Here is a 24,940-nt window from a genome sequence, read left to right as displayed (position 1 = left end):
ACCTATGGAGTCTGCCTACACACTAAAGAAGACAATAGTAAGCCTGTGTAGTTAGCTGCATGAAGCTGGAGTTTCCCTATCCAAAAATATAGTTAAAAGAAGTCTCAATCTTATGTTAATTTTTAACGCTGTGACTTTTAAATGTAACTAATTTGGTATTCTTACTTCTTTTTGCTCCCTGAATACTTAAAGATTGGTGTTCTTGGGACTGTACAGTACGTGCAGTTCTTGCTAAGAATAATTTAGCCATCACCTTCAATGCCTCAAATCACTAGCTGATCTTCAAAGTCAAGCTTTTGGCAATGCAACCTGCAGTATAAATCACTTAAATTCTGTCCTCAGTAAAGAAAACAACAGAAACTTACTAGGAATGATAAACAGCTCCAAAAACTCCCTGCGAGAGGGCACTGAATGAAAACCTTCTTTTAACTATAATCTGGTAACTGCTAGGGAAAGACTCCAGTCTTTTTTCCTGTGACTCCATAGCCACCATTACCATGATTAACATAAATAATAGGATCCGAGTAAAGTTAATTATAGTAATCAACACTTCTCTGCAAAAGGGTATTTTTTGCATCATTTTTGCTTCTAAGAATAGTGCTTATTTAAAGAGATTTAAATGTGTATTCCTGTGGAAAAACGCCTTTCCACCAAAAGCAAAAAGCTAATGGGTTTGTGTGTGTGTTTGTGTGTATATGTACACAAAGCAAAATGTGAAATTGAAGATTATTTTTCATTTCAAGAGCTGGGATCTAAGTGCCAAAAGAATTGGCCATTTTCTTTGTCTGCATCTTAGGTTCCCACATAGTCCTGCTCTGAGTGGGTGCTTTTGTCCCTTTTTGTCATTAAGTGTAGCACACAATCTCTGCTACCTGTTTAATTTAGCAGTATGTGTTAGGTGAGTCAATCAGTGTATCATTTTGGGATTTCCCTTTTCCAAAATACAGCTTTTATTAGAGCTGGTAAATTGAAATTTGTTTAAAATGCTTTTCTCCCTGCAAACCGCATTCTGTTTTCAAGCAGTATGTTATTTGAGAGGAAATCCTGAACTGGGATATGGACAACTGTCATCTTTAAGTTTCTTTCCCAAGGGCAGAGCAGCTGCTCTTTTAACCAGAGACTCTGCCATTTTGTCTTTTGTTTGATTTGCTTGATTCAGGTGTTCCAACATAAAATATCAACAGCATGTAGTGGTAATAAATTGTATGTAATCTAGGCACCTGTTTCTTCTAACATTTTTACCACTACAGCTGCCTAACTATTGCCTTCTCTGGCACCAGCCGTGCCTCTCTTCTCTTTCCAAACAAGATCTGACACTAGTCACACCAGTGTGAGAATTGGAGTGGCGTGCCAGCTGGCGCATCTGATTTGAAGGTCCCACTGAAGCAGATCTTTCATTTGTGTAGGACACTAGCAGGAAACCGTCTTTCCAGTCACTGTTTAGTCAGGCACACTGACGTTAGCAAACCTGTCTCCATCACTTCACCCTGTGGCAGCTACTGAGGCAAAAAAATGTATATGCATCAACTTGCAAAAACTGTAGTTTCTGTATGGTGCTTTCCACTGTCTGAGTGGCTAATGAAAGGGAACGATGAGTTGGGTTTCATCAGCTATGGCCGAGGCTGGGAGAAACGTTTCAAAGCATGAGAATTCTCAAGTTAACATGGAAATATTGCAGGACTTCCGAGGTCTCTGTCGGGTAGCTGAACTGAAATGTCATGAGATCTCTCTCCTCTTTTGGGATCCATAGTTCTTGATTTCAAAGTCTGTCTTTGAAAACATAGAGAAAAATAATCTGGCTATGTTATCTCAGAGGAAGGCTCTGTCCATATCTGTTCCTCTCTCCAAAACAAGATGAAAGTCGTGTGCTCTGCAGTGCAGGAGGTTTGAAAAGTCATAACTAAACCCTCTGGCTGGAAACCCTGGGCTATATTTAGTGTCGGGGTAACTTATATATAAACAAACTCATCTTGAATGGTAATATTGCATCAGGATACAGTCTGGCCCTGCAACTTGCCCTTGAGGGAGACAGTCTGCAGCTCTTGTCTCTGACACACCTTCCTGGTGTGGTTCTTCTTGAAAAGACAGAAGTGGTTGATCAGATAAGGTCCAGCCATACTGACTACCTTCTTTTTTGCCTAGGCATGTGACCGTTTAAAAACAGGAAATGTGTTTGGCACTGACATTGATTACAGTCTAATTCTCTATTCTCTTCATATTGGCTTTAGGTATGAATGTAAACAGTTATCTACAACACAAAATCCTCTTAAAATTTGGGACATGATTTTGGTTGCATCCTTTGGAGACCATATTAGCTCTAAGTGTTCAGTCTGTTGAAAAAGTTGGGTGTCTTGGAGAAGGTGACAGCAATAAAATATGATGTTTCAATGTTTTCTGGGTACACTTAGGAGATCAGAACAGAATACCTTGACACAATTTGCAGATTGATATATTACCTTCTGAAAATGTCCGAGTTAAATTTTTCTAGTGAACCTACAACTGCAATCTGCACAAGACGTAAGGGAAGAAAAGCCAACAAAGTTGTGTCTCTAATGTTAAGACAATTCTGTATGACATAATTACTTTCTGCAGTATGAGGCCTTAGCCACAGAGTATCATATTTTTTTTAATCATGGATAACTTTTCATTAATTCCCATTCACTGTAACTTTCTGGGCTTAGAGCATATCTTGTTTCCTAAAGATGAATTTGACATTCTTTTCTCAGCACCAGGCATGACATGCCCTTGTTCTTGGAAGTATGTGGATATTAAATGACTTGGACAAATCATGAAGAAAAAGGAAAACCAGAAACACCACTTCACAAGTACTAAGCATCATAAGTTCCCTGTAAGGGAGATAGACTAATCCCTCTTTTGGTCGGTAAAGACCAAAGTCGTGTATTCTGTTGGTGGTATCTAGAAACAGTTTGGGACTCTTCAGAACTTTCTGCTCTAACCATTGCATTTGCATCTTGTCAGATCTAAAATATCAGCCAGGATTTCAATAAATCTCTTTGTTCTTTGTCTCCTTCCTGTTTCACTTTAACCTGCACTATCTATTGCTAGCTATGGCACAACTGACAACATTAACATAAATAAAGTTCATGCCATTATCCCTGTATAGCAGGATTCAACTGTGCTTCAGCACTTGCTTATAATTCCCCTGGGAGTACTGCAGTACTGCTTTGACCACTCTGTACGCTGCAATTCTAAATTAAGCAATGGCACATATAAAGTTTCTTTGTATAGAAACAGAAGAAAAAGGCAAGGTCCTTGATGAATTTGGATCTCCCAAAAGATATCAGAGAGTATTGCCTTGAGATAAGGTGGCGAAGGGCTAATATTTTCTAGTGACTTGCAAGACTTGGTGTTGTTGGTGCTTATTGCGAGGTGGCTTGCCAATAAGCTGAACTGTGTGATATCGCTACCCATGTTAACAAACATGTTTCATTTTGTGTTTGGCCCAAAGTTCTGCAAAGACAGAGTGTGTCGCTTGCTCTCCAGCTGCCTGGAGTGCAGAATCATTTCTGTAGTCTATAGGCTATTATTGCTGCCCTCATGGAATTGGAGAAGAATGATTGCATTCTGTCTCTGGCAAGGGCAAGGTCAGCCAAGGTCAAATGAGTGGAAAGACTTGACAGGTATCCAGTGGGATGCATAAATCCAAGAGCGAAGACATAGTCAAGGTCTATGTGAAACTAATATTTGCTGGAAAACTTAATGAAAAGTAATTATGGGTGGCGGATAGATAAAACTGAAATTAGAAAAAAACCTGTATGCAGCATTTGGAGGAAAAGATGTCTGGATAAAGGTCTGTACTCACGTACCAATGAACAATACAGGCAAACAGGAGATGAGGTAGGTATAACAGGAAGATGCAGTGATTTTGTCGGTCTGGTTCATCTCGCTGGGAGAATCAGTACTACCCCTCTGAAAACATCTGTTAGTTTGCCACTGTGACTCTTCTGAGGATTGCATTTTTGTCAGGCAGATACAAGATTATGATAAAGGCCCTACCAAAAAGATGCTGGCACCTATTGCTATAGTGGTGTATCTAGGGTATTTCCAAGGTGCCATGTGACTTTGTGGCCTGGGTAGCTAAATAGATTCTGCCTTCTGGAACCACTCCAGCTTAATAGTATAGCTTTAATGCTTTCTTCAAGTATTGATTAGTCTGTGCAGCCTGCTCAAATCTATGTCTAGGAGCTGGCCAGAAGGGTTCTTTTCTAAGACCACAGGTGTAGGAACTGTTGGGAGTCCTACCCCTTTTTCCTGATGGCTGGGTCTCCATCTGTGATGAATTAGGGAATTCCCACAGGGCACCAAGGTTTCCAGGCTGCCCATCTCTAGGAGTCCATTTCACTTTGGAAGTTGCCTCTTTGAAGGAGTCGTTAAGAGTACTTGTGCTTGCAGAGGCGTGCCATTGGTTTCCTTTGGAAACCTGAGCAAAGGGAGATCTTTGAGCACTCTTTAAACCTGTGCTGGGAGGTTTCCCTTCACAGGCTCTTGCCTTTCTTTTCTTGGATTCGGCAGTTCACATTTACATCCCATTTCAACTGTAATTACAGTTTACTTGGGAGGGTGATATCATGATTCCTGTTTTGGCTCTTCTGTCAAGGATTTGTGACACAGAGCAACTCATATACCTTCTCTGGTTACTTTCCCCCCCATTTAAGGTGAAGACAGTGTTTGTAAGCATAGACAGAGCAGATGTTTAATTTGTAGAGATGGGTATGTACAGCATCTCTTATATAGACAAGTATAGTCAGTGAGTCTGCCGTTGTCTTTGCACTAAAGAAGGTCAATGTAGTGTGTGCAGTCACTGCTTTCTTCTTTTTTGGCAGATTTTTATTGCATTTGGAGAACTGTTTTTATCTGTAAACTGGGCTGTTGTGACAGACATACTGTTGGTAAGTGCTTGTGAAACTATTTGCTTATTTCCATTTTTTTCAGCTTTTCACAACTTATTATTGTTCATAAACATGTATCTTGGTGGCCAAAAGGACCTGCTCCTTCTAGGAAGAGATCAGCGAATGCTTACTAAGAATATCCATATTGGTACCCTGCTAATGTCAGAGATGTAATCAAGTGGCATAGTGTAGCGCTGTGCAGACATACCAGTAACATTACAGATGTAGCAGAGCAGTAGTCCAAGCTCATTGTAAACTCAGAAATGAGATGTACTAGTTTGGATGAAACTCATACAAGTGTAACTATCTAGTGCTTTTGTATTCCTACTAGCCTGGGTTTTCTGTACAGCTCTGTGTTGTTGGATGTCTGCCAGAAAATGGTCTGCACCAGAAAGAGGATCACTTTCTGTCTGTATTTTGAGACTTTCTATTTGTGCTCAAAAGGTTTGGAAAGATGATTGAAACGAGGGGATGCCAATATTCTCTAAACCCAAGTTGGTGAATCCATTACACTTCATCATTCTGTGAACTATTAGTAAATTCCCTTATTCCAAACTACAGTGCAGAAAAATTCCAGCACTTTCAAGTCAAACTCGTGAGTGGTGTTACACTGCCAAAGAGTTAGGCAAGCAGTGAAGCTTATGAAACTCTTGGGAGTTCCAGGAGTGACACCACAAGCCCAAAGAGTAGCAGCGCATATTTCATTTGAATTCTGTCATCAGCAACTTTCTTTAGAAAGGAGTGATGTGAAAAGCATGCATCTTGTGGCACAATTAGTCTTGGTATCAACAAGCAACTAGTTCTTTCTATTAATTTATTATTGCAAAGGTTTTTAGAGGCAGTAATTTTTTAATATCCTTGAGGATGGCACGTCTTGATGTCAATGAAAAATTTGGTAACCTTTGGTGTATGCTGTAGCTCCACAGTCACTAATCAGCTTCTGTGTAAAACATGGGACAGATATTATTGTTACGCTAGCGTGAGTTTCTACTATCACTGAATTACTCAGATTGCCAGTCCTATGAAGTATTTTATATGAGATTTTTCTGTAAAGTCATAGTACTAACAAGCTGAATAGTTTATCAGTTAAATAAAACATGGAAATAGTCCACTCTGTTCATATCTAGTAATCAAGCTGCAGAAAGCTGATGTAAGTACCAAAGCCAGAGCTACTAAAGTAATTGAGAGCCCTTTCATTGCTACCCATGGACATAAGACAAAACTTGTTTAAATTGACATATCTTTTTCTACAAAGAATAGAATACTGTAGCACAAATGAGACCTAACCTCTCTACTTTGGAGGATCTTCTTCTGTAAAATCATTTGGCAGAAAAGTGGGTATAATAGTAACTCAAAGATTTCAAGCAGGATGCTCTCGGAGAGAGAGAGACTAGGGAAAGGTGTTGTACTGGCAAAATGCTGACGCACTTTCTATTAATAGCTGGAGAAGACAAAGTAGAGAAAATTGTTTAAGTCCACCAGGACAGGTGAGAGCAGACACAAAGGTAAGGGCAAAGCAAAATATAAATCTCTGACTGAGTTTCCCACCCTCAGGCTAATTATGGAACACTAGTAGCTGAAGAGAGCCAAATCACGTAAGCATCTTGTATTTTATGTAATAGGTTTTTATTCCAAGGGAGTTCAAATCCATTTGCAGATTGCTATCACAAACTCTACTGTCATAATAAATCTTTCATGTAAGAACCACAGTGAAAGCATTAGTATGTAGCACAACATGCGTGATGCACACAACATGTCACATGAGTTTAGGACAGTAAAGAGAACTTGCAGGCCCTCACTCAGAGTCTTAGCTCATGGCTCAGGAGGAACATGGTTGCCCACAAGACTCTCATCATTGCTTGCAACCACAGGAAATGAAGAGTTGCAACTGAGGTTTTGTCACTAGCAACATTCTGTCAGCCCAGAATGTACAAGTTTCTCGGTTGATGAAGGTGACATCGCTGAGTCAGGTACTGTTGATTTAGCATGGGGCAACAAAGGCACAGGCAGCTCCTTCACACCATGCCTTTCTGAACCCAAACTGCAAAGTCTGCAAGGAGCTGTGCTTTCATTCAGCTCAGTGCCTCGGGTCTCAGCTTGCTTAGGGAAAGCTGCTTCATATTCCAGCATATAAGAAATCTATTTTGAGTGTCATTACCATATCCTTGATCGATGTAAATCCGTAAGAGGAGGAAGCTCTTGTCTCCTGAGTGACTGACATTCTTTCATTTGTATTCATTTTAGAAAATTATATTTTTTTTAGGTACAAGCAATACTGCATCAATTGGAACAAGTGGGAAGGTGAGAGGTTTGGCAGAGCAGAGCTCTCCCCTCTGTAGTACTGTGTTCCCCCTGAGCAAATGTACACTTACCATCAATGTTTTTTGGTTTGGAACTATTGAATTCTAAATGTTTAGGGTTTTTTTAATCAGAAAAATGATGGAGTTTACCTGAATTTGTGGATGTCTGCTCATTCAGTGGCAATCTTGCTTGGGAGTTCTATTTCATCCTGCTGAAAACCGATGGGTTCAGTGTATTACTGCTATTATATTGACTGAAGGGTGCCACAGATAACGATAGTAATTTGTCTTTTTGCATTGTTTCCTGTGTGAACTGGTAGAATTTCTGATAATGTGGCTGGATTTGCAAATGCATGTTCTTATTCTGCCATGAAAATGACTTTTCTTCCTCCCCACATGGCACTGCTAACCAGACAATGTAGCTAGGAATTTATTTATCCTGCAACCTGTGGAGCTGAAGAAAAAGGAAGATGCTGGCTGAATGATAAGGACTTTCTTCCTTTGTGGCTAATACATCAAGATTCATTGCATGTAGCAACCTTTGTGCCCCTTATTCAGCTGTAAACATGAAGGTATCTACTGTACAACTGCAGTCATAATGTGCAAGTGGAGAGGTGCTGTAGCTGCCTTAGTTACAATACTCTGGCTATCTGGGAGGCTGTGTGTGGAGGCTCCCATGTGAAATACACTTACCATCTGTGAGGTACTGGACTCTGTATTTAGGCTTTTGGCAGCTCAGAGTGTGAAGATGCTGGAACTGGAACCTGTAGGGTTGGGAAGGCTACTGACGTGTCCCTGTCTTTGTTTGGACGAGCCCTGGGAGGTGCAGAAGCGTTTACCAGCCTGTCTGTTCCATCTGCTTTTTTAGCTGACAGCTCTGTCACATAGTCTGCAGGAGGATCTCTAAGCCCTCCAGAGACAGCAGGACAGGGATTGCAAATTATATCTGTTTGGGGCACCCTGCTTATCTGTCAAGAAATCCAGACTGGGGTCTCCTAGGAGATGACAGCATGTAGGATGTCGTCTGCATCACTGATGTGGCATGGGTAACTGGGCGGTCACCTTGGACAGGCAGGATGTATGTTATGGCTATTTCAAAGTCCCTGTATGTGGGAGTGTTTGGTTTCTTCTGTTCCTAGTGAATCCTGCACTGCACTGAGCTCTTGCATATTGTTTCTGTTGTGCAGAATAGCCTGAATAGCAGCACAAGCAAAGTTTGTATGAGCCTGGTAACTATAGGAAGCTTCCTACCCTGCTATTTTTCTTGTTACAGCTTTGTTCCATGCGTCTCTTGTGGTTACAGATATGAGATGTTAAATAAATGCAGTAACAATAAGAAAGTGGAGCAGGACACTGAGCGGGCTAAAGTGCATTTATCCTCTCTGGTGCCTGCAATGCCCACAATATGTTAAATGCATAACAATATTTGATCTGTATTTCTCAAACACAACCTGGCATTATCAATTAAAGAAAAGAAATCTGAGGCTAGGGCAGGTGATGTGATATCCTTGGGGAGCCAAGAACAGACAGTCTGCAGTCTAGTAGTGTCTGTCATAGCAGGGTCTACTTTCCAAGGTCAGCGTTTTCTACCAGAGTTTCTTTAACTCTATTTCTGTAAAAGAGCCTGTCCCCAAAGCGCAGATTGTCCAGCTGACACTCCAGGCAGGTTCTGAGAGAAAACAAAACTCGGGAAGACTGGCCATCTTCAGTCTTAACCCATGTGTGCCATGACCACAATGAGAAAGAGCTGTTGGACTGTATCTTCCCAGGGATGACAAGGATTTCAGCTTCCCGATTGCCAGTCTCACATGACTGTGTTCTTAAACTGGCAGGAAACTGGATGCAACGTGATGACCGCATGTCATGAAAATGTTTTTCCGTAACTCCAAAGTGAACTCCCCAGGTAGCCCTGCTTTAAAATTTATTATTCTTTAAGCACTCTGTCTAAATATTCCTGATGAAAAATACATGTTTTCTGCATAGTTACATTTATCTGCTTTGGAGAGACGAGGAATGGGAAGGGATGCAAGCTAGCTGTATGTGTGCAAAGTGAAAAGAGAGGTTGTATCTTTTAATAAAACTGCATTATATAGAGTACTCCCACTGGGTGCAAAGATGCTGTTTTAAGTTGCTGAGTAATTTGTGTATCCACGTTTGTGGCCATTTCCTGTTAAGAGGGGCATCGCCAGTGTGGTTCTTTACTGAAACTGGTTGCAATATGGGGTAAGCAGGACCGAAAGACTCCCCCCTAATGGAAGGAGTTATGTGAGCTCTCAAGAAAGTCCCTTCCTGAAGAGAGGAAATTTGGCTGTAGGCAAAAGGACATGTCGCTGCTCATAGTTCTGTTCCTGGCATCCCAGCAGGGTGTAAGGCATGTTACTGCTTATAAAAGCCTGGCTACAGGAAGGGTTTACTAGGCAGAGATCAGAGGAGAAATAGCCAAGTTGGCTGTAATTTGTGCTACTAATTGTTTTGGGACAAATCTGTGTGTTTTCTTTCTTGTTTTAGATTAAATGCTCTGTTAAATCTAAATGGGATGTTTAGCCTCACTTCCTAGGGAAAAAAGGCTTACTACAATCTGTGTCTGATTTCTCTTAAGTTTTGAAACCATGGATTTCAACCGAGTTTGATAGAGATGGAGATTTCAGGAAGACCTAAGTTCATATGAGCCTTGTGAAAACAGGAGACCTCACTGAGAAGTATTATCCAAAGTAGCATCCCCCAGAAGAGCCCTGTTTTAGGGAAAGGCTGCAGCATATGCTCGTGTATTGTCACACATGGCAGAAACTGGTAGGAATGGGTTTGTGAGAGAGAGACATACAGTATGGAAACCACAGCAAAGGGAAAAGCTTGGCATGATGCTTGGATTGAGATGCAAGTCTTGCATTATTCTATGCATGACCTTTTCTCAGAATAATGACTTTTAAGTGTTTTGGTTTCAAACATGCTTCAATCAGGAATGCGCGTCATGCTAGCTGCTGCTAGGGGCAGATGGGGGGTTGCAAGTGGGAAAGTGAGGCAGTGCTGCTGAATCCTCTGTAAATCCATCTCTGGATGCAAACCATTACACTAATATAGCTTATTGTCCTTCCTGTTTCTGCTTTGGTGCTAGGGAGTTGTATTTTCAGTATAGTTAAAATACTGTAACTTCCTGGTATGTATAGGTCCTGCTTATACAGGTCATGATCTATATCGGTCATGACCTGACTGCAGGTAGCATTTTTTGCTCAAAAGAGAAATTTTGCTCGAAAGAGCAATTAACCTTGTTGTCTTGGACAATGTTGCTTCCTTACCCTCCAGTTTTAATTTCCACTAATGCATTTCCTTCCATTCACCCTAAAGATGTGTCACTGATGTTGCTATTGTGATACTGCTACATCTTAGTGATAGGTGAATATTTCCGTACCTAAAATTCTGACACCTCTTTAAACACAAAGCATGATAATAAAACTGTAAGTTAAACATTAGAGCAGGATCTTTTTTTTTCTTCTAAACCCATCTTGTCAGGCATGTTAGTGTTTTCCTGAAGGCAGCTACAAAGCCGCAATAACTTACATATCTTGAGATTGTCCCTTGGTAAAACACCAGCCACCCTTTAAATAGTGTATGATGCACCATAAGGTAAGAACACCTTTGTTTTCATGAGAGGCATATTAATAATTGACAGGTCTGTGCTGTTTGCCTGTCAGGATCTGTCTGGCCAGTGGCTTAAGTATGTGAACCCTTTTATGGAGCCCTGAGGAAGGTATGCATTTGCTATGAGACATTTCACAGGTTTTGAGCAGTGGTGGTCAGATCAGTTTCCAAAAATCACAAGACTTTTTCCTCTGAAAGGAGGCAAGATTGTGTGAGTTCCCCAAATCAAACAGAAAAGCTTATTCCAGGGATGGCTTTTCTGTGCCATTCTGGGGGGTGCAAGGATGGCTTCTTTAATTCTTTCTTTTATTATAAGGCAAAATCTCTTGTTGTTCTGTCAGAGTTAAACTCTTGCTCCATCCCAATGTCCATACCCCAGAAGGGTTGAATATAACACTTAAGCAATTACTAGAGGGATAATCATTTTCTGTTAAACAAATTCAGTGAATCCCTTTAGTTTACATATTTTTCTTAGGAATTAATTAGCCTTCAATTTTTTAATGTGTTGGGCCAGGACACTCAGATTGCGAGCCATACAAGAATAATGCAGATTTTTGTCAATTCAGGTTTCCCAGATTGTGTCCACTTCTGTTCATTTCAGTTACTGTGTAAGAAAATGAAATCAAAAAGCTTCAATGCCAGAAAGACGTTTTGCTTTCTGTGAAGAGAGCTCTTGTTGATGCCAAAGCTCATACAGTCCAGGCTGATGCAGATATTCTCCCAAATTCATCAGTTTTATGATTTCTGGCTCACTTTTTAACCCCACTCACTTTAGGAGAAGAACTGATCAAAACCTACTTTTTAAAAAGGATTGAAGTGGCTGATAGCCAGGGTCAGGACAGTCACTTAGTGAATGTCATAGAATATATTTGTCAGAGCCTTATAATCCTGAAGTTCAAATACAGTGCTGATCCCTCTAGGAGGATGCCATTTTCCTGCTTTCTTAATTTCCAAATCAAGCAGGCAGCCCATGAAATGCCTGAACTCCCTTGAGGCCAGAACTCCACCTTCTGTCGACAACGGGATGCCATCAATGATAAGGGAGATAAGGCATGGCAGGGTGGCCTGCAAGCTCTAGATGAATATGTGGTGGGTTCTTCCTTTCCTTTTCTTTCTCAGGCATCTTTTAGAGTTACTGTGGTTGGAGTCACACCACGCAGCAGTAATAGTGTCAGTGATCACATATCAATACTTTAAGCCCTTTACCTAAGAATAAGGGAGAAGTGTCACCAGTCAGAACGCTGGTCTGTTGGTTAAGGTACTTTATATCTGTAAAGTGGCAATAATACTTTTAATAATCTACTACATCTTGTTTGTGTATCGTGTAGGGTCTCTGTGGCAAACACTGCAGTAGCCAGAATGAATAGTGAAGGCTTGTGCTCTCAGTAGCATTAAAACAGTTTTTCCTTGAGCTAATCAGTGGCCACACTAAGGGCAAATAATCATCTGCCCTTGTGGAGGAAGACATGCGAATACATATGCTCCACCTCCCTGGAACAGATGCCGGGCGGAAATGTAAGCCTATTACATGTGACACTAATTTCATTTGTGTTGTTTGGGTGCTATGAAAATACTATTGAGTATTTACATGCACCAGGTGAACTCGCACTTGAGGGTAGTTAGTCTGAGACAGCTGTACCTGTTGTAGTTTATCCATGTGGGTACATCTTCCTTTATGAAGATTTAAGTCTTTTTAGGCTTTTTGTATCAAGGAAGGAATAGAGGAATGGGAGATCTTGGGAGTCTTTGATATGAGCAAGTGACAAGTGGTTGCAAAACAGAAGTAGGAAGGGTTAAAATTGTTTCTGTCTCATTATTCTGACTGTGAATGCTTTGCCCATAAATGTATTATTGAAGGTGAGAAACGCAAATTATATAGAATCATACTGTACCTCTTCAGGCACAGTTGATCTCCTCCAGCAGCACAGACTTAAAGCCCGTATTACCCCAAAATGACCGTATTCCATTTCTAAAAATAGTTATAATCACTGTGATGCTTTTCAGAGTTCTGGGCACACACTACATCTTCTTCTTCAACTTGTTATTTAAACTGCGTGCGCTCAAAAGCACAATCATTTTGAGATATTGTTATTACAGTAGCTGTATCTCAGGTGCTATCCAGTAAGAAGCAACAAACTTCTGTAATCAAAGCTGTCATCAAACCACCATCAGCCATCTTCTGGTCTGGAAAGGTTGGTCCCCTCCATCTGTTTTCACATGGTCTGGAAGGTCTCAGCTGACATCCTTTTAGCCATGGCAGCAACCTCAGGTACCAGGTGTCCCAAATCTCCCCCCAGTAGTCTAGGCCAGGCCTGCTGACACAGGGTCATGAGGACATTTGCTCAGAGGCTGTCAGTGCTGGATCTCCTTATTAGTAAATCAGTAAGACTGCAAGGGTTACTGACTGGACTTTTCCATTAATTGCATGGCCAAGAACATGCTGCAATGAGCCTACGAATGGTAGCAGGGGAGTCATGTTTTTCACACTTTTCTGTCATTTCTCCTTTTGTGTTGCTTTCTTGAACATTTTTTTTTCTAAACAAAGCATCCAGCATACTCTTTCTATCTCCAAACTTGCAAACAGTGTTTGAATATGAAGTAAATAAAGGTGAATGTATTCATCCCTCTAGAATGTCATATAAGTAGTTGTCCATTCATGATATTCATTCTGCTAATATTCATTCTTTTGTGGATTTTGCTTTGTTCTTTGTTTCAGTATGTTGTGACACCAAGACGGCAGTCTACAGCTATAGCCCTGCAGATTTTGGTGAGCCATTTGCTGGGAGATGCAGGCAGCCCATATCTCATTGGGATTGTAAGTGAATTCTCTGCTTATCTGAGCTTTCTTTAGGGTAAGACTTTTAGAAACTGAAAGACAGACTCTCACAGAATCCTAGACAATTCCTGTCCAAAGCTAGAAATTAGTCAAGTTGTGGTCTTGATACTGGAATACAGAAGCAACATTCTTCTAAACACATTTTTTTCGGAATTGCTTGAGTGCAGCTGCTGGTTCTGTGACAGTGCAGGTATGTAGAATATAATCCTATCCCTATATATGTGAGTAGTTCCATGCAGCGTGTAGAAATTTATTTTGATTGCAAATCTGCAAATACATAAATTTTTTAAGGCATTAGTTTTTGCAATGACAGTTTCTTGGGTATTGTACTCAGATTTACACACTTTCTGCTAAATTAGTGAGGAGTTTTGTGGAAATTAATCAAATACCATTTTATATATTGAAAACTAAAATTCTTAGTTCAAATCTTTACATATGAAGTCTTGCAATTACTTAAAACTTTCTTGAAAATGAAAATTAGAACAAGAGTAACATCAATGGTTGCCATTTGATACTACTTGGCATTCCAAGCTCTGGTCTCAAATTACCTTAAACTTTACAATTTGGGACCTAAACTTTCCATCTAGAGTGTTGAGCTGTGATTGTTTTAATTACTTAAGGTGACCTGAACTACATGAGACTAGGAAAAAAAGGGAAGAAATTTCATATACTTCCCAAAACAATAAGAAATTTTAATGGATAAAATGGGATGCCATTTAAAATTTTGATTGGAAGATACTCTGAAAATATCAAATGAATGATCTTTTAAATGCTAGTTTTATTTTTAATGTCTTCAGGCCTTTGAAAATTGCATTGATATGCAGCAATATTTACATGAATGTTAAATTTGTTAATCTCTGAACCTTATGAAGCTGCTTGGCTTCTGCACACTTAATAACTTTGAGACTGTATACTTTATAGTTAATTTTAGCTGTGGAATTCCTAAAATTAGCTGAGAAGAACTTTCCTGGAGAATTTCAAGTTATGACATGCAGTGGTTGGTCATGTCTTGCCAAACAGATTCAAATTCTAGAATATGACTGGCTTTTTGAAAAGAACTACCCCCCTCCCCTCCCCAAGATTTCGCAACTTAAAAACTAAGAAGCTAAAGTTTTCTGTCAGGTGCCTGATGAGTCTGGATTGTAACAGTCTCTATGACACCATGCAGCTCCTAGGTGAAGACTAGCAGTGTTTAATTCAGTATTTATAAGGTTCTTAATACACATAAGCAGGGCAGAGTTAAGGGTTTTTACATGATCTCAGCATTACCTTTTTCCGGTTTAAAAGCTGAATTGTGAAACCCAAATACTGAAACAGATTAAGTGACTGTTACTTGGGGCCTTCTGGTCTGAAGCTTTTGTAGTAAATTAAGCAACAAACATTTCTTTTTAACAGCAGAGGAGTAACGATATCCCTCTATTTAGTCTTTGTTGTCCAACTGACCCTATGTGATGGTAGTGTCTTCCTGGCAAAGCCGGGTTCCAGGATTTCCCAATTGCTCGAGACCTGATTTCCTTGCCTTTGCTACTGTTACTTGATCTTAGGTGCTACTGGACAAAGCAGCCTAGTGCTGCCTTCTCTTTGTGGTTCGTCTTTGCTTTCGTTCCAGGGGATGATATTTGTCAGTATTGTTTCCTTCTTTCATTATTTTTGATTGAAGAGCCACTAACTCTGCATACAGTAGATAAGCAATCACCCACATCGATTCTTCTCCTTTACTAGGCATGGGGGAGAGAGTGAGTCGTTGTCTTTTTTTTTATAAGTTTTGTTTATATGGAATTTTTTTGTAAGAAGTTAAAACACCTCATGATTGGACAAGGCTTTGCCTCGGGAATATCTGTTCTTTCTGTGTTATGTGTTAACAATGTTAAAATAGGGCCAGAGAGAAATGCCAGAGTGAGCAGCGCCTTCAGGTACAGCTGCTGGTGGTCCAACCAGAGGAGATCCCCCTCCTCCTAACCTGGCTGAACAGCAGAAATCCTAGCTATCTAATCTGTCTGGCAGACAAGACAGTCCTTTTACACAGAGAGCTTCTTCCTGGGTGGTTAAAACTACTGGGTCTCTTTTCGGGGCAGATGAAGAGATTGCTTTACTCATTGGAGTATACTACAAAACTATTGCCCTAGGACTGATTTGGCTGTAAGCATGGGGGAAGATGGTAACCGATATCCTTGTGTCATGAAAAATCACTGAAACAATGCACAAAAACGGGAGCTGTCAGTAAAACTGAAATACATCTTGTGCATTCTCCCTTCCTTGAATATTCTATTGATTTGTGCTTCCTGCTTGAAAGGTGAAAATGTTTGTCTCTCTTACCCACCGTTCTTTGCTGTCTTTGAGGCACAGGTAGAATTAGGGCTTCCTGCTGAATGTGCTGCTCCGTCCTGCTAGTAACTGTATGCAGAACGCTTCTGTATGGAGTACCTTGCAGGCAGCCGCCTTAAATAGCAGCTAATTGAAAAGTGTGAAGACAAAAAAAAGTTTGTCATGGTATATACCAATGAGATTATCCTCACATAACCTTGCAACTTCGCAAAGAACAGAGACAAAAAGTCCAGGAGTGAACCTGTTGTATGTCCAAGTGGGGTCCTGTGCGATAAGCCCAACGCTGTTCTGGAACGCTTCTGTGAACCAGTATAGCAAATCTGCCCATGTCTGCTGTTGCTCAAACACTGGATCTTCTGCATTCAGGTCTTGCAATTGTTTACTGCCCTCCTTGAGCTAACCCTTTAGCTTAAAACCTGTCTGGAGATTCAGTGAATAGTCTTCCTCAGTCTGTTTCTTTCACTTTGAGCTCTAGAGATTTCCCTAACGAGCATTTTAAAATTAAATGCATTTGGTTTGCATTTCAGCCATTATACCTGCTGTAGTCCCTAGGTACCCATTTAGAGTTGATCTTGCTCTTATCTGCCTAAAACTGTCATAAATAATCATATTAAGCCAAGCAAAGGTTAAAGAGTCTCATATTTGTGTATTTCAAGTCACGCAGCATACTGTAACTATCAGGGACAAACATGGAATAAAAATTACTGCATTCAACATTCATCTTTTGGTTTTATACTAAAATGAGATTTTAATTTCATGGATTAAGTATTGAATCTTACTGGGTTTCTTGAAATCAGCTTTTCCTTCTGTCTACAAAAATAAAATTAATGTGGGTCATTTATAGCTTTTACAATCTCATCCTACAGCCAGTGCAAAAAGCAGCTGCCTGATATCTTCTTCTTCCCAGTTTCTCATAATGTCACTCCTTGACTCCTCAGATGCCTTTTGGCTCAAAAGCAGACTCCAGTCTTGTCTCTGAAATCAATTTCCAGGTCTTCCCTTTTTTAATGAGTGTTGTTGCTTGTGCCTGTAACTGATGCCAGTTCCTTGTTTCCATCCATTTGATGCTGATTAGGGATGTATCGATAAAGTTATCAAATAACATCAAGAAATGATAATAATTATTGCCAAATGTTAAATCTGCTCTATGCTGGCTGTCTGGAGATGGGCTAGAAAATGGTAAAGGGAGCCAATGCTTACTGGCCAGAAAAAAAAGCAGAAAAGCAGAGCAGAGTCTGAAAGCATCAAAAGGCCACGGCTGCAATATCTCCAGCTCCTGTGATTGGAGGCACTGAAGATATAAAAGAAGATGAAACTCCTAGATCAAATGGAAGCTAAGCAGTGGAGAAGTACAGACGTACTGGGTACTGGGTTTGACAAATGCAGGTAGCAGGCTTTTCTTCCCTATCTGCCCAGTTCTGTTCTTTTCAGCGACCACACTGTAAACAGTCTGCTTAAACCAAAAAGATGGTGTTATTGCAGATAAATGACAGCGTTGTTCCCTCCCTAGATCTCTAATGCTATTCAGGCCAAGAATGCTGACTCAATCCAGTGGAGTTTCTGGAGCCTGCAGTACAGCTTCTTCGTGTGTGCGTTCGTTGGTGTCTTTGGGGGAAGTTTTTTCCTCCTGACATCTTTCTACATTGAGGAAGATCGTAAGGAAGCAGCGGAGCTCTGAGGTTTCTATATATCTTTATAACTTTTAAACCTGTACCTGATTGTTTTCTGTTTGTACACTAGCCAAGGTAATGACTCTGTAAATTTACAACACAAATGTCCATATTATGCTAATGCCACAATAGTTTCTATATGAAATAAATGCAGAACTCCAGCCAAAGTCTCAGATGATTCTATTACTGACACCTTCACAATGCTGCAGTATATGGAGGTAATAAAATAGCTTTACTGTAAGCAATGCACCATTAAAGACTTCATGGAAGGTGTGGGTCTTCCTCTAGTCTGGTCTTTCTGAGCCCAGTAGAACCATTCCTAACTCTCTGTAATACTTCTCCCTTTTGCCTGAAAGAAGTCATATTCAGAATGTAAAAGACAGAAAATATGTTGAATTGGATGGAGTATTATCCTTAATAGCCTGGATTCATATAGCTTCCTTCTGCTCTGACTTTTTTTCTAGGTACCAGGAATGAAGGCTGTCTTTCAAAGGAAGATGAACGCCAGGGCAAGATACGTAAAGAAGAAGAAAAGAATCTCCTCCCCTTTTTCTTTCCTTTTGCTTAATGAGATACAGTTAGAGAAAAGGCCAAATAACAATTCCTCCATATGGCAGAAAAACCTGCATACTGACTTTCTGGATGCTTTTGATTGTGAGTTAAAAATTGCTACTGAATTGGCATATGGCAATGCTCCCCCCATCTGCGAAACAGGCGTGAATATGCTGGGGAGCTGGGGAGCTCCAGAAGGCAGCGTATAGAGCTGTCACAGGCCTGACTGCTAACCTAAACAAGACAGTAGCATTTAAGGCAGAATGTCTGGTGAAGATTAGGATGGGAGGCCTATGAATTCTCAGCAGGATGAGATTTGCCTTTAGAATTTGGAAAATGCGGATAGTACAAGCAATATTTTCAGTCATCTGAAATGACCAAGAGAGGCAGAAATTAGTCAAGGTCAGTGTCAGATTCGAGAGCGGAGAGTTGTCATGATTCTACATGTAGTATGTTAATGGCTTCTTCATAATCCTTTGAGGCTCTTCAGTGCATTGCCAGGCCTTGGGTGAGTATCTCTGTACATGAGTGAACAGTGGTAGCTGTAAAACCACCTGAATATAACTGTCTAGTCGAGCTCTTATCTCTAAAGAGCCTAAGACTTTGGATATGGTATCTATCATCATCATATCATGCCAAGTGCTAAGTACAACATGATTATTTTGGCCGATTTTCATTGTTTGTGGTGTTGTGGTCCCAGGAGCGCCTTAAAGCCAAAGCCTGAGGAAGATATTAGTGAGTGCAAACATTGTGAATCTTACCTGATTCTCCCAGTAAGCCATAAGGATCATAAAGCACAATATTCTTCTAATGAGTGTGACTAATGTCATTATAAATAGCATAATATAGCAACTGCAGGTTTTTTTGTTCTCTCTCTCATTTTTTTGAAATCTGTTCTGAAATTTGACTTAAACCCTGATAGTCAAATTTGGCCAGAGCTTAGGCCATTATGGAAAATAATAGAGAAGCTTTTCTGTGATACTCAATGAGAGTGTAAGAATTGCCTTAAAAATTAAATCTGGTACTCTGAAAGATTGAGCAACTCTTTCTGGTTGTACAAGGTAGCCAAAGCCATTATACTACTATCTTTTTGGAAGTTCATGTGTTGCCCGAGGGCCCACATCCAATAAGGGATTCCCAATACTGGATGTGGACACATCAGCTTGTATAGGTCCTAAGTGCTTTTCTTAACACTTTTTTCAGACTATTTTTTAAGCTACTTGGTAGCAATGTTTGGATTGAAACCTCTTGCGTATATTGAGCAGACCTGATGAAATGTGCAACATTTGTCTTCCAGCTAGAGCAAGAACAATTCACTTGGCACCAGTTCCATTGTCCTCCCTAACACGATGCCTTATTGTGCAACGAATTTGGGAGGTCTAACAGCAGTCTTTAAGGCCTTCTAAACTCTCTATACACTTCAGACTGGACTTGTAAGAGCCTGAAATTCATCTGGTACATTGTTACTGTACCATTTGTGCTGTTTGAAGATAATCCAAATCACTGTGGCAAACTGCTACTTGGTGAAGAAGCTAAATTATGAGGGGAAGTGAATTCCACTAATGTAATATATTGTACAACAGTATCTTCACTAGATAGCATTTATTTTTACATCACTTTTATGCCCAGAAAGTGATGGAAGAGTTCAGTGACAGGGGCACATCAATATTTGAGGTCATAAAATAGTTTGCATTTTGTTTAATTCTATGATCTTTGCAGGTCACTACTTAGTGCCAGATCCTTTCTTTGTATTTTATTGACATTTCTGGGAAGCTGAAAATAAGCTCACTGCTGTAAAGATTAGTGTTGAGCTTCAAATCTCTTGTACAGAGCATGTGCACATGTATATGTACAGCCTAATTATGAAATTGGGGGTATTGATATTAGCTAATGACTTGTTTCTGGTAAAGAACTCATTTTGTACGGTAACCTGATATAATGAAAGGTGTTGAACTTAGATTCACGGACCTCCATATCAGTAATAGCATCACAAGATTCTATCTCCATGTTGCCAAACTCTAGAGATAAAGATTGCAACTTCTAAATTCTCTGACAGCTGCAAACCAGATGTCCCCAACACCACAGCTGATTCCTTAAAACTCAGGCAGGCAAGCCAAGACCTTGAGAATCATTTTTCCTGTTACTCGGCTGTGGCAGAATTTAAGCAGCTTGATAATACTTCTCTATTGGCACATTTGTGATTTGTCCTGTAAATAGATGATTTATTTCTCACATTTGTTAAATCAGCATTAAACTCTCTTTAAAAAAAAATTCAAAACCTGTATTTGCAATACTGCAGAGGCACTCATTTGACACATGAGCAAGAGATGCCAAATGCTGTTCTGTAGATGGTACATAAAGTCCTTGACAAACTCATTCCAACTCCTACTTCTTATCTCCTTTGTGAAAGTCAGTGACTAGAAACTAGCAGGGTCATGCTGACTAGTTCACTTATATCTTTCCAAATGCTTCTCTGTTTTCTTCGTAATGTAAGGGGAGAGGATTTTTATTTTTGTTAGTTTTTTTTTCCGCATTTTAGCAAGACTAACCAGCCAAGAGTCTGGATGCTCTGAGCTATGCGTGGGCCTCCCTGGAATTGCACAATCCTCTGGCTTGAAGAGAACTGTTGACTCAGAGGTCTTGCAAAGGTGCAGTGGCGGTGTGACACAGCCCGGGGAGGCTCTGCCTCCAAAGCAGGGAAACTGTTTCTGTCATCCAGAATTTTTATGAGGTATTTAACCTTTCTGATGTTTTTCTTGCATATTTGCCTAATCAGATCTTCACTATCTTTCTTCTTGGCCAGCAGATGAAATATTAAATGAGGATGCAACCTCCTCAATAGAATGTATAAAAGCAGTAGAATTTCTTAAAACTTTCTGCAGATCTTGAATTTGCTTCTCAGCCGGCAGCACCAGATTCTGCACGAAGGGGTCAGTGCAACAGTCTCTCAGTGCTGGAGGGGGCTGTGGTGCTTTTTAGCTATTTAAGACATTAGGCTTTTTGCATGCCATCAAAGTCCTGTACTAGAGAAAGTCGCTGAGTCCTGTCACACCGCCAGCGAAGGAATGAAAGTTCTCTTTAGGAGTTAATGAAAATACCAGGTGTTTTCTGTGCTTCAGACTGGCTAGAACTAAGCAAAAATGAGTGGCTTAAAGAAGCTTATTTAATTTGCAGCTCTGTCTAGATTGGGAAGAGCTGCTGCTGGAAGCTGACGGTTATTAAGATAGACTTTGTTCTGCAGTATTCAAGCCACTTGGAATCTGTGTGACTTGCAGCACACGAATCCCTTGCATCAAACGAATGTCAGTGGAACAAGCTGACAAAGCTGTTGTATGTTCTGTAACTGTTCATGTTTTCGCCTCCTACCTTTATGATTTTTTCCTTGTTCTTTCCAACTAAAATAGTGGGAAAAAGGCACTTTGGAACTGCTCCAAAAGGTGTGATTTTATAAGTCCACTCAGGTAATGATTTTGATCTTTTCCTCTTCCTCCCCTTCCATCATTCCCCAAAGCAGGGACATGGGATTGGTACTGACCTTTTGTGCTGTGTATGTGGATTTTTTTTTTAAGGAAACATTAAAACTCTGCATAAAAATTGCCTTCAAAATCGTGATTACTTTTGGCTTCTGCTAAATGCCTGAAAAGGCATCAAGTGGGCAGGACATATCTAAGACACACAGTACTGTTATGTGTAAATACTTCTCTAGAGTGATTCATGCCACCAGACAGGATGCTGATGTGTGAGACTGCTAACAGCAGAATATTAATTTTCAGAAATCTCTCATGTAACCTTTTCTTTTCCTCCCTAGTCCCTCCCCAAATAAGTAGCCCTGTGCACTGCTCTTGAAAAGGGTTTCACAGCACCTAAGAAACCTATCTGCACTGTGGCTGAAGGTGTGCAGATGGCACACCGTGGCTTTCCAGGCTGAGGATTTATACATTCTGTCTAGGCTGCTCACTTCTAAGAAGATCTTGTGTTTAATTCCTCTTTGCCCTAATCACTCATGCAGCTGAATTGTCTTTTGCAAAATATTTTTGCAGACCAACTGTGATCCTTTATAAAGCTACTGGTGTAGCCATATGTATGATGTAGCCAAAAGCATCCTTTAGCTTAGAAGACAGAGCTCAGGGTTGCTGCTGTCATTATGAAGGACCTGTGCTGAGGCAGGATCACTTATGAGTGTACCATCCCTGATGGCTGTTTTACTAATTCCCTCTTAACCTCCACTGAAGAAGACTTCATCACCTTCATAGGTGGCCTGTTTCAGTACTCCATTACTGAAGAATTGGCAGTTTTCCCCACACTATCTTAAGTAAAATGTTCTGTTGCAGAATAACTGGCTGAATTCTGTCTTGCTGTCCTCCCTAGCATTTGTCTTCCCTTCTACTTCCTGCCTTGTGTAGTCTCTAGAGATTCACCTGGTGACGTTATTGTTTGGTATATATGTCCTTTTAGTTCAGAATGTGCAGACTAATTGACTGATCCCTGTTTGGAAAGAAAACTAAAGAAAACAGACACTGTCCACTTGAGAATAGCATAAAATGAGTACAGAAAGGCCAGATCAGCCAATTTATGCTGTAGCTGATTTAAGCTTTTCTGCAATAGTAGATATATCATCTCTGCTTTTGCATTTTCCCCTCCTCACATTAAAATGTGGATGGAGTGTCTGTTGAAATAGATTTTGAAATAACTAAGAATCCTAGAAGTCCTCCATAAACCCAAAGCTTTAATGGCAAAAGTTTTCTTCAGAGATCTTTCAAATGTGTTGCTCTGCAAGCACCATTCACTTTTCAGGCCTCCTTCTAGTGCCGAGTTTGCCTACCCTGCCTGCAATAACGCTAGTTAGTGCTGACTGTGAGGGTGGCTAAGTTGGACACTCCTTCCCCCAGGACCCAGAGAGAATTCACCTGCTCCCTCGATGTAGGCAAAAAAAAGCAATGAAACAAAAATGCTTTTGGGTCCCCGCCAAGTTGTGTTGGCATTTAAGTAGATGGTACTGGCTACATTTCAATACAAGACAGCCAGTGGGTTCATCTGAGTTCTCCTGTATTATCTTCATTTTAATCCAATAAAGTCTTGGAGAAGTTCTTAGGAAGCTTTTGTTTATAAGGGAAACAAAGGTTGATATAAAAAGACTCTTGTTTCTAATGTTATATAGCTGACCAAAATAGCGTTGATCTCACTTTGCGTAATTCAATGTTTGCATAAAAGTTTTGTTTTTAATATGTAAATGGACTATGTATTCTGCAGTAATAAAATGGCTGTAATTTTGAGAGATTAATGAAAGTGTTGTTGAATCCTGCTGTAGAAATAATCCTTCGTAAATGCACTGTTAAATGTATACAGAATTAGGAATGCAATTGAATCCCAGTAGGCTTAACCCTGCCAATGGAGTTAGAACAGGACTCAGGAAATCTACATCATCTCCCTCAGGATCCTGTATGATGCACAGGTCTGACCTGTATAGGACTTGGCTCATATTGTGGTACCAAGATATGACTTTGTCTGCTCATATACTGTGGTGCTTTTGTTCCTACATCTAATATTTTTCTGCGCTGTTATGAAAAATGCCTTTAAATGGAGTTGAAGGGTAAATTCATGCATTCACGTATGCAGGTATAATTTTCTTTTCAGTGTTTAATGTGTTGGGCAGTAGGCTTGAAACTGAGGTAAAAAGGATGAAGGTAACCGTTTTTGAAAGGGTTGACTTCAGGCTAGCTATTTAATTCCACCATGTGTCCTGCTAAGTGGTCTGATTCCTTTCTTTCTTCTTTCTTTTTCAAAGAGCCTTGCATCCCTCTGTTCCTAATGAAGGCAATCTGAGCAGCTGTGTGTTCAAAACTCAAGAAAATCAGGCCATTTACTTAAAGACTTAATTATGGGTTTAGGAGCCTAATCTTAGGCACCTAATTTTGAAATCTTTGTTGCAGACATGTTTTTTTCAAGGATATCTCTGTCCTGCTGAATGAAAACATCACTTAGGGAAATGCAGGTCTGTGAGTACTTCTTAATATTCCATCCGTAAGTGTTGCAACTATTAACTACTTTATGGCTTTTGCCATGATAGTTTGTTTTCAGTGAATGAACTTGTTCTCTGTGTGTGTTGGTAACCCCCACCACAGAGGAGAAGTCCCTGGACCTGCAGTACATCAGAGCTGGGAGCAGAGCTGTAGTAGGAGAGAGCATGAACTGAAAAAGAACACTTGAGTTCTTCCACCAGGTCTTGCTGAGGATATTTCCTCAGCAGAACCAGGTGAAAAGATGCTTCTTCAACCCATTTGGATAATGCTGTGGATTCATTGGTATTAGAATAAAATGTGGATTAGATTGCAAAGGAAAAGCCTCCCCATCTCTGCTTTTTATGGGCATTGTAGGAAGACAACCTCATGATATGATGTAAGAGAGCCATGTGGGTATGCGAATAGAGCTAAGAGGAGATGTGATGCCTGAAAAATGCTGGGGAAGCAATCTAGTTCCTTTTTTATTAAACATATTAGTCTGTTTTTTATGTTAGAGATGGTGCACCTAGAGCATGCAATTGGCAGCTAGATAGTGTTTAAGCAATATCTTATCCTAGAAAATTATGTTAATGGTCAAACTTTTATCACAGAAGCCAATGCGAGCCAGCAGTCTCTCCCAGTCCTCCCTCCAATTAATCTGGATAACCTAAAACAATTCAGTAGGAATTATGTGGTAAACTCTCGAGCAAAT

General features: G+C 40.2%; 1 protein-coding gene across 1 annotated transcript in view; it reads left to right on the top strand.

Moving 5' to 3' along the window:
• LOC106493360 (SPNS lysolipid transporter 3, sphingosine-1-phosphate (putative)) overlaps positions 1-17,685 on the top strand; it is a 31,115-nt gene extending 13,430 nt beyond the window's left edge. Inside the window, exons 9-11 of the mRNA XM_013953395.2 lie at positions 4,845-4,910; positions 13,563-13,661; positions 17,518-17,685. Coding sequence (XP_013808849.2) covers positions 4,845-4,910; positions 13,563-13,661; positions 17,518-17,685 — 333 coding nt within the window. The remainder of the gene's footprint in view (positions 1-4,844; positions 4,911-13,562; positions 13,662-17,517) is intronic.
• Positions 17,686-24,940: the final 7,255 nt, after the last annotated feature.

Source organism: Apteryx mantelli, chromosome 22, assembly GCF_036417845.1.
Source record: "Apteryx mantelli isolate bAptMan1 chromosome 22, bAptMan1.hap1, whole genome shotgun sequence".
Taxonomy (NCBI): Eukaryota; Metazoa; Chordata; class Aves; order Apterygiformes; family Apterygidae; genus Apteryx; species Apteryx mantelli.
This window is presented reverse-complemented; position numbering and strand designations above follow the sequence as displayed.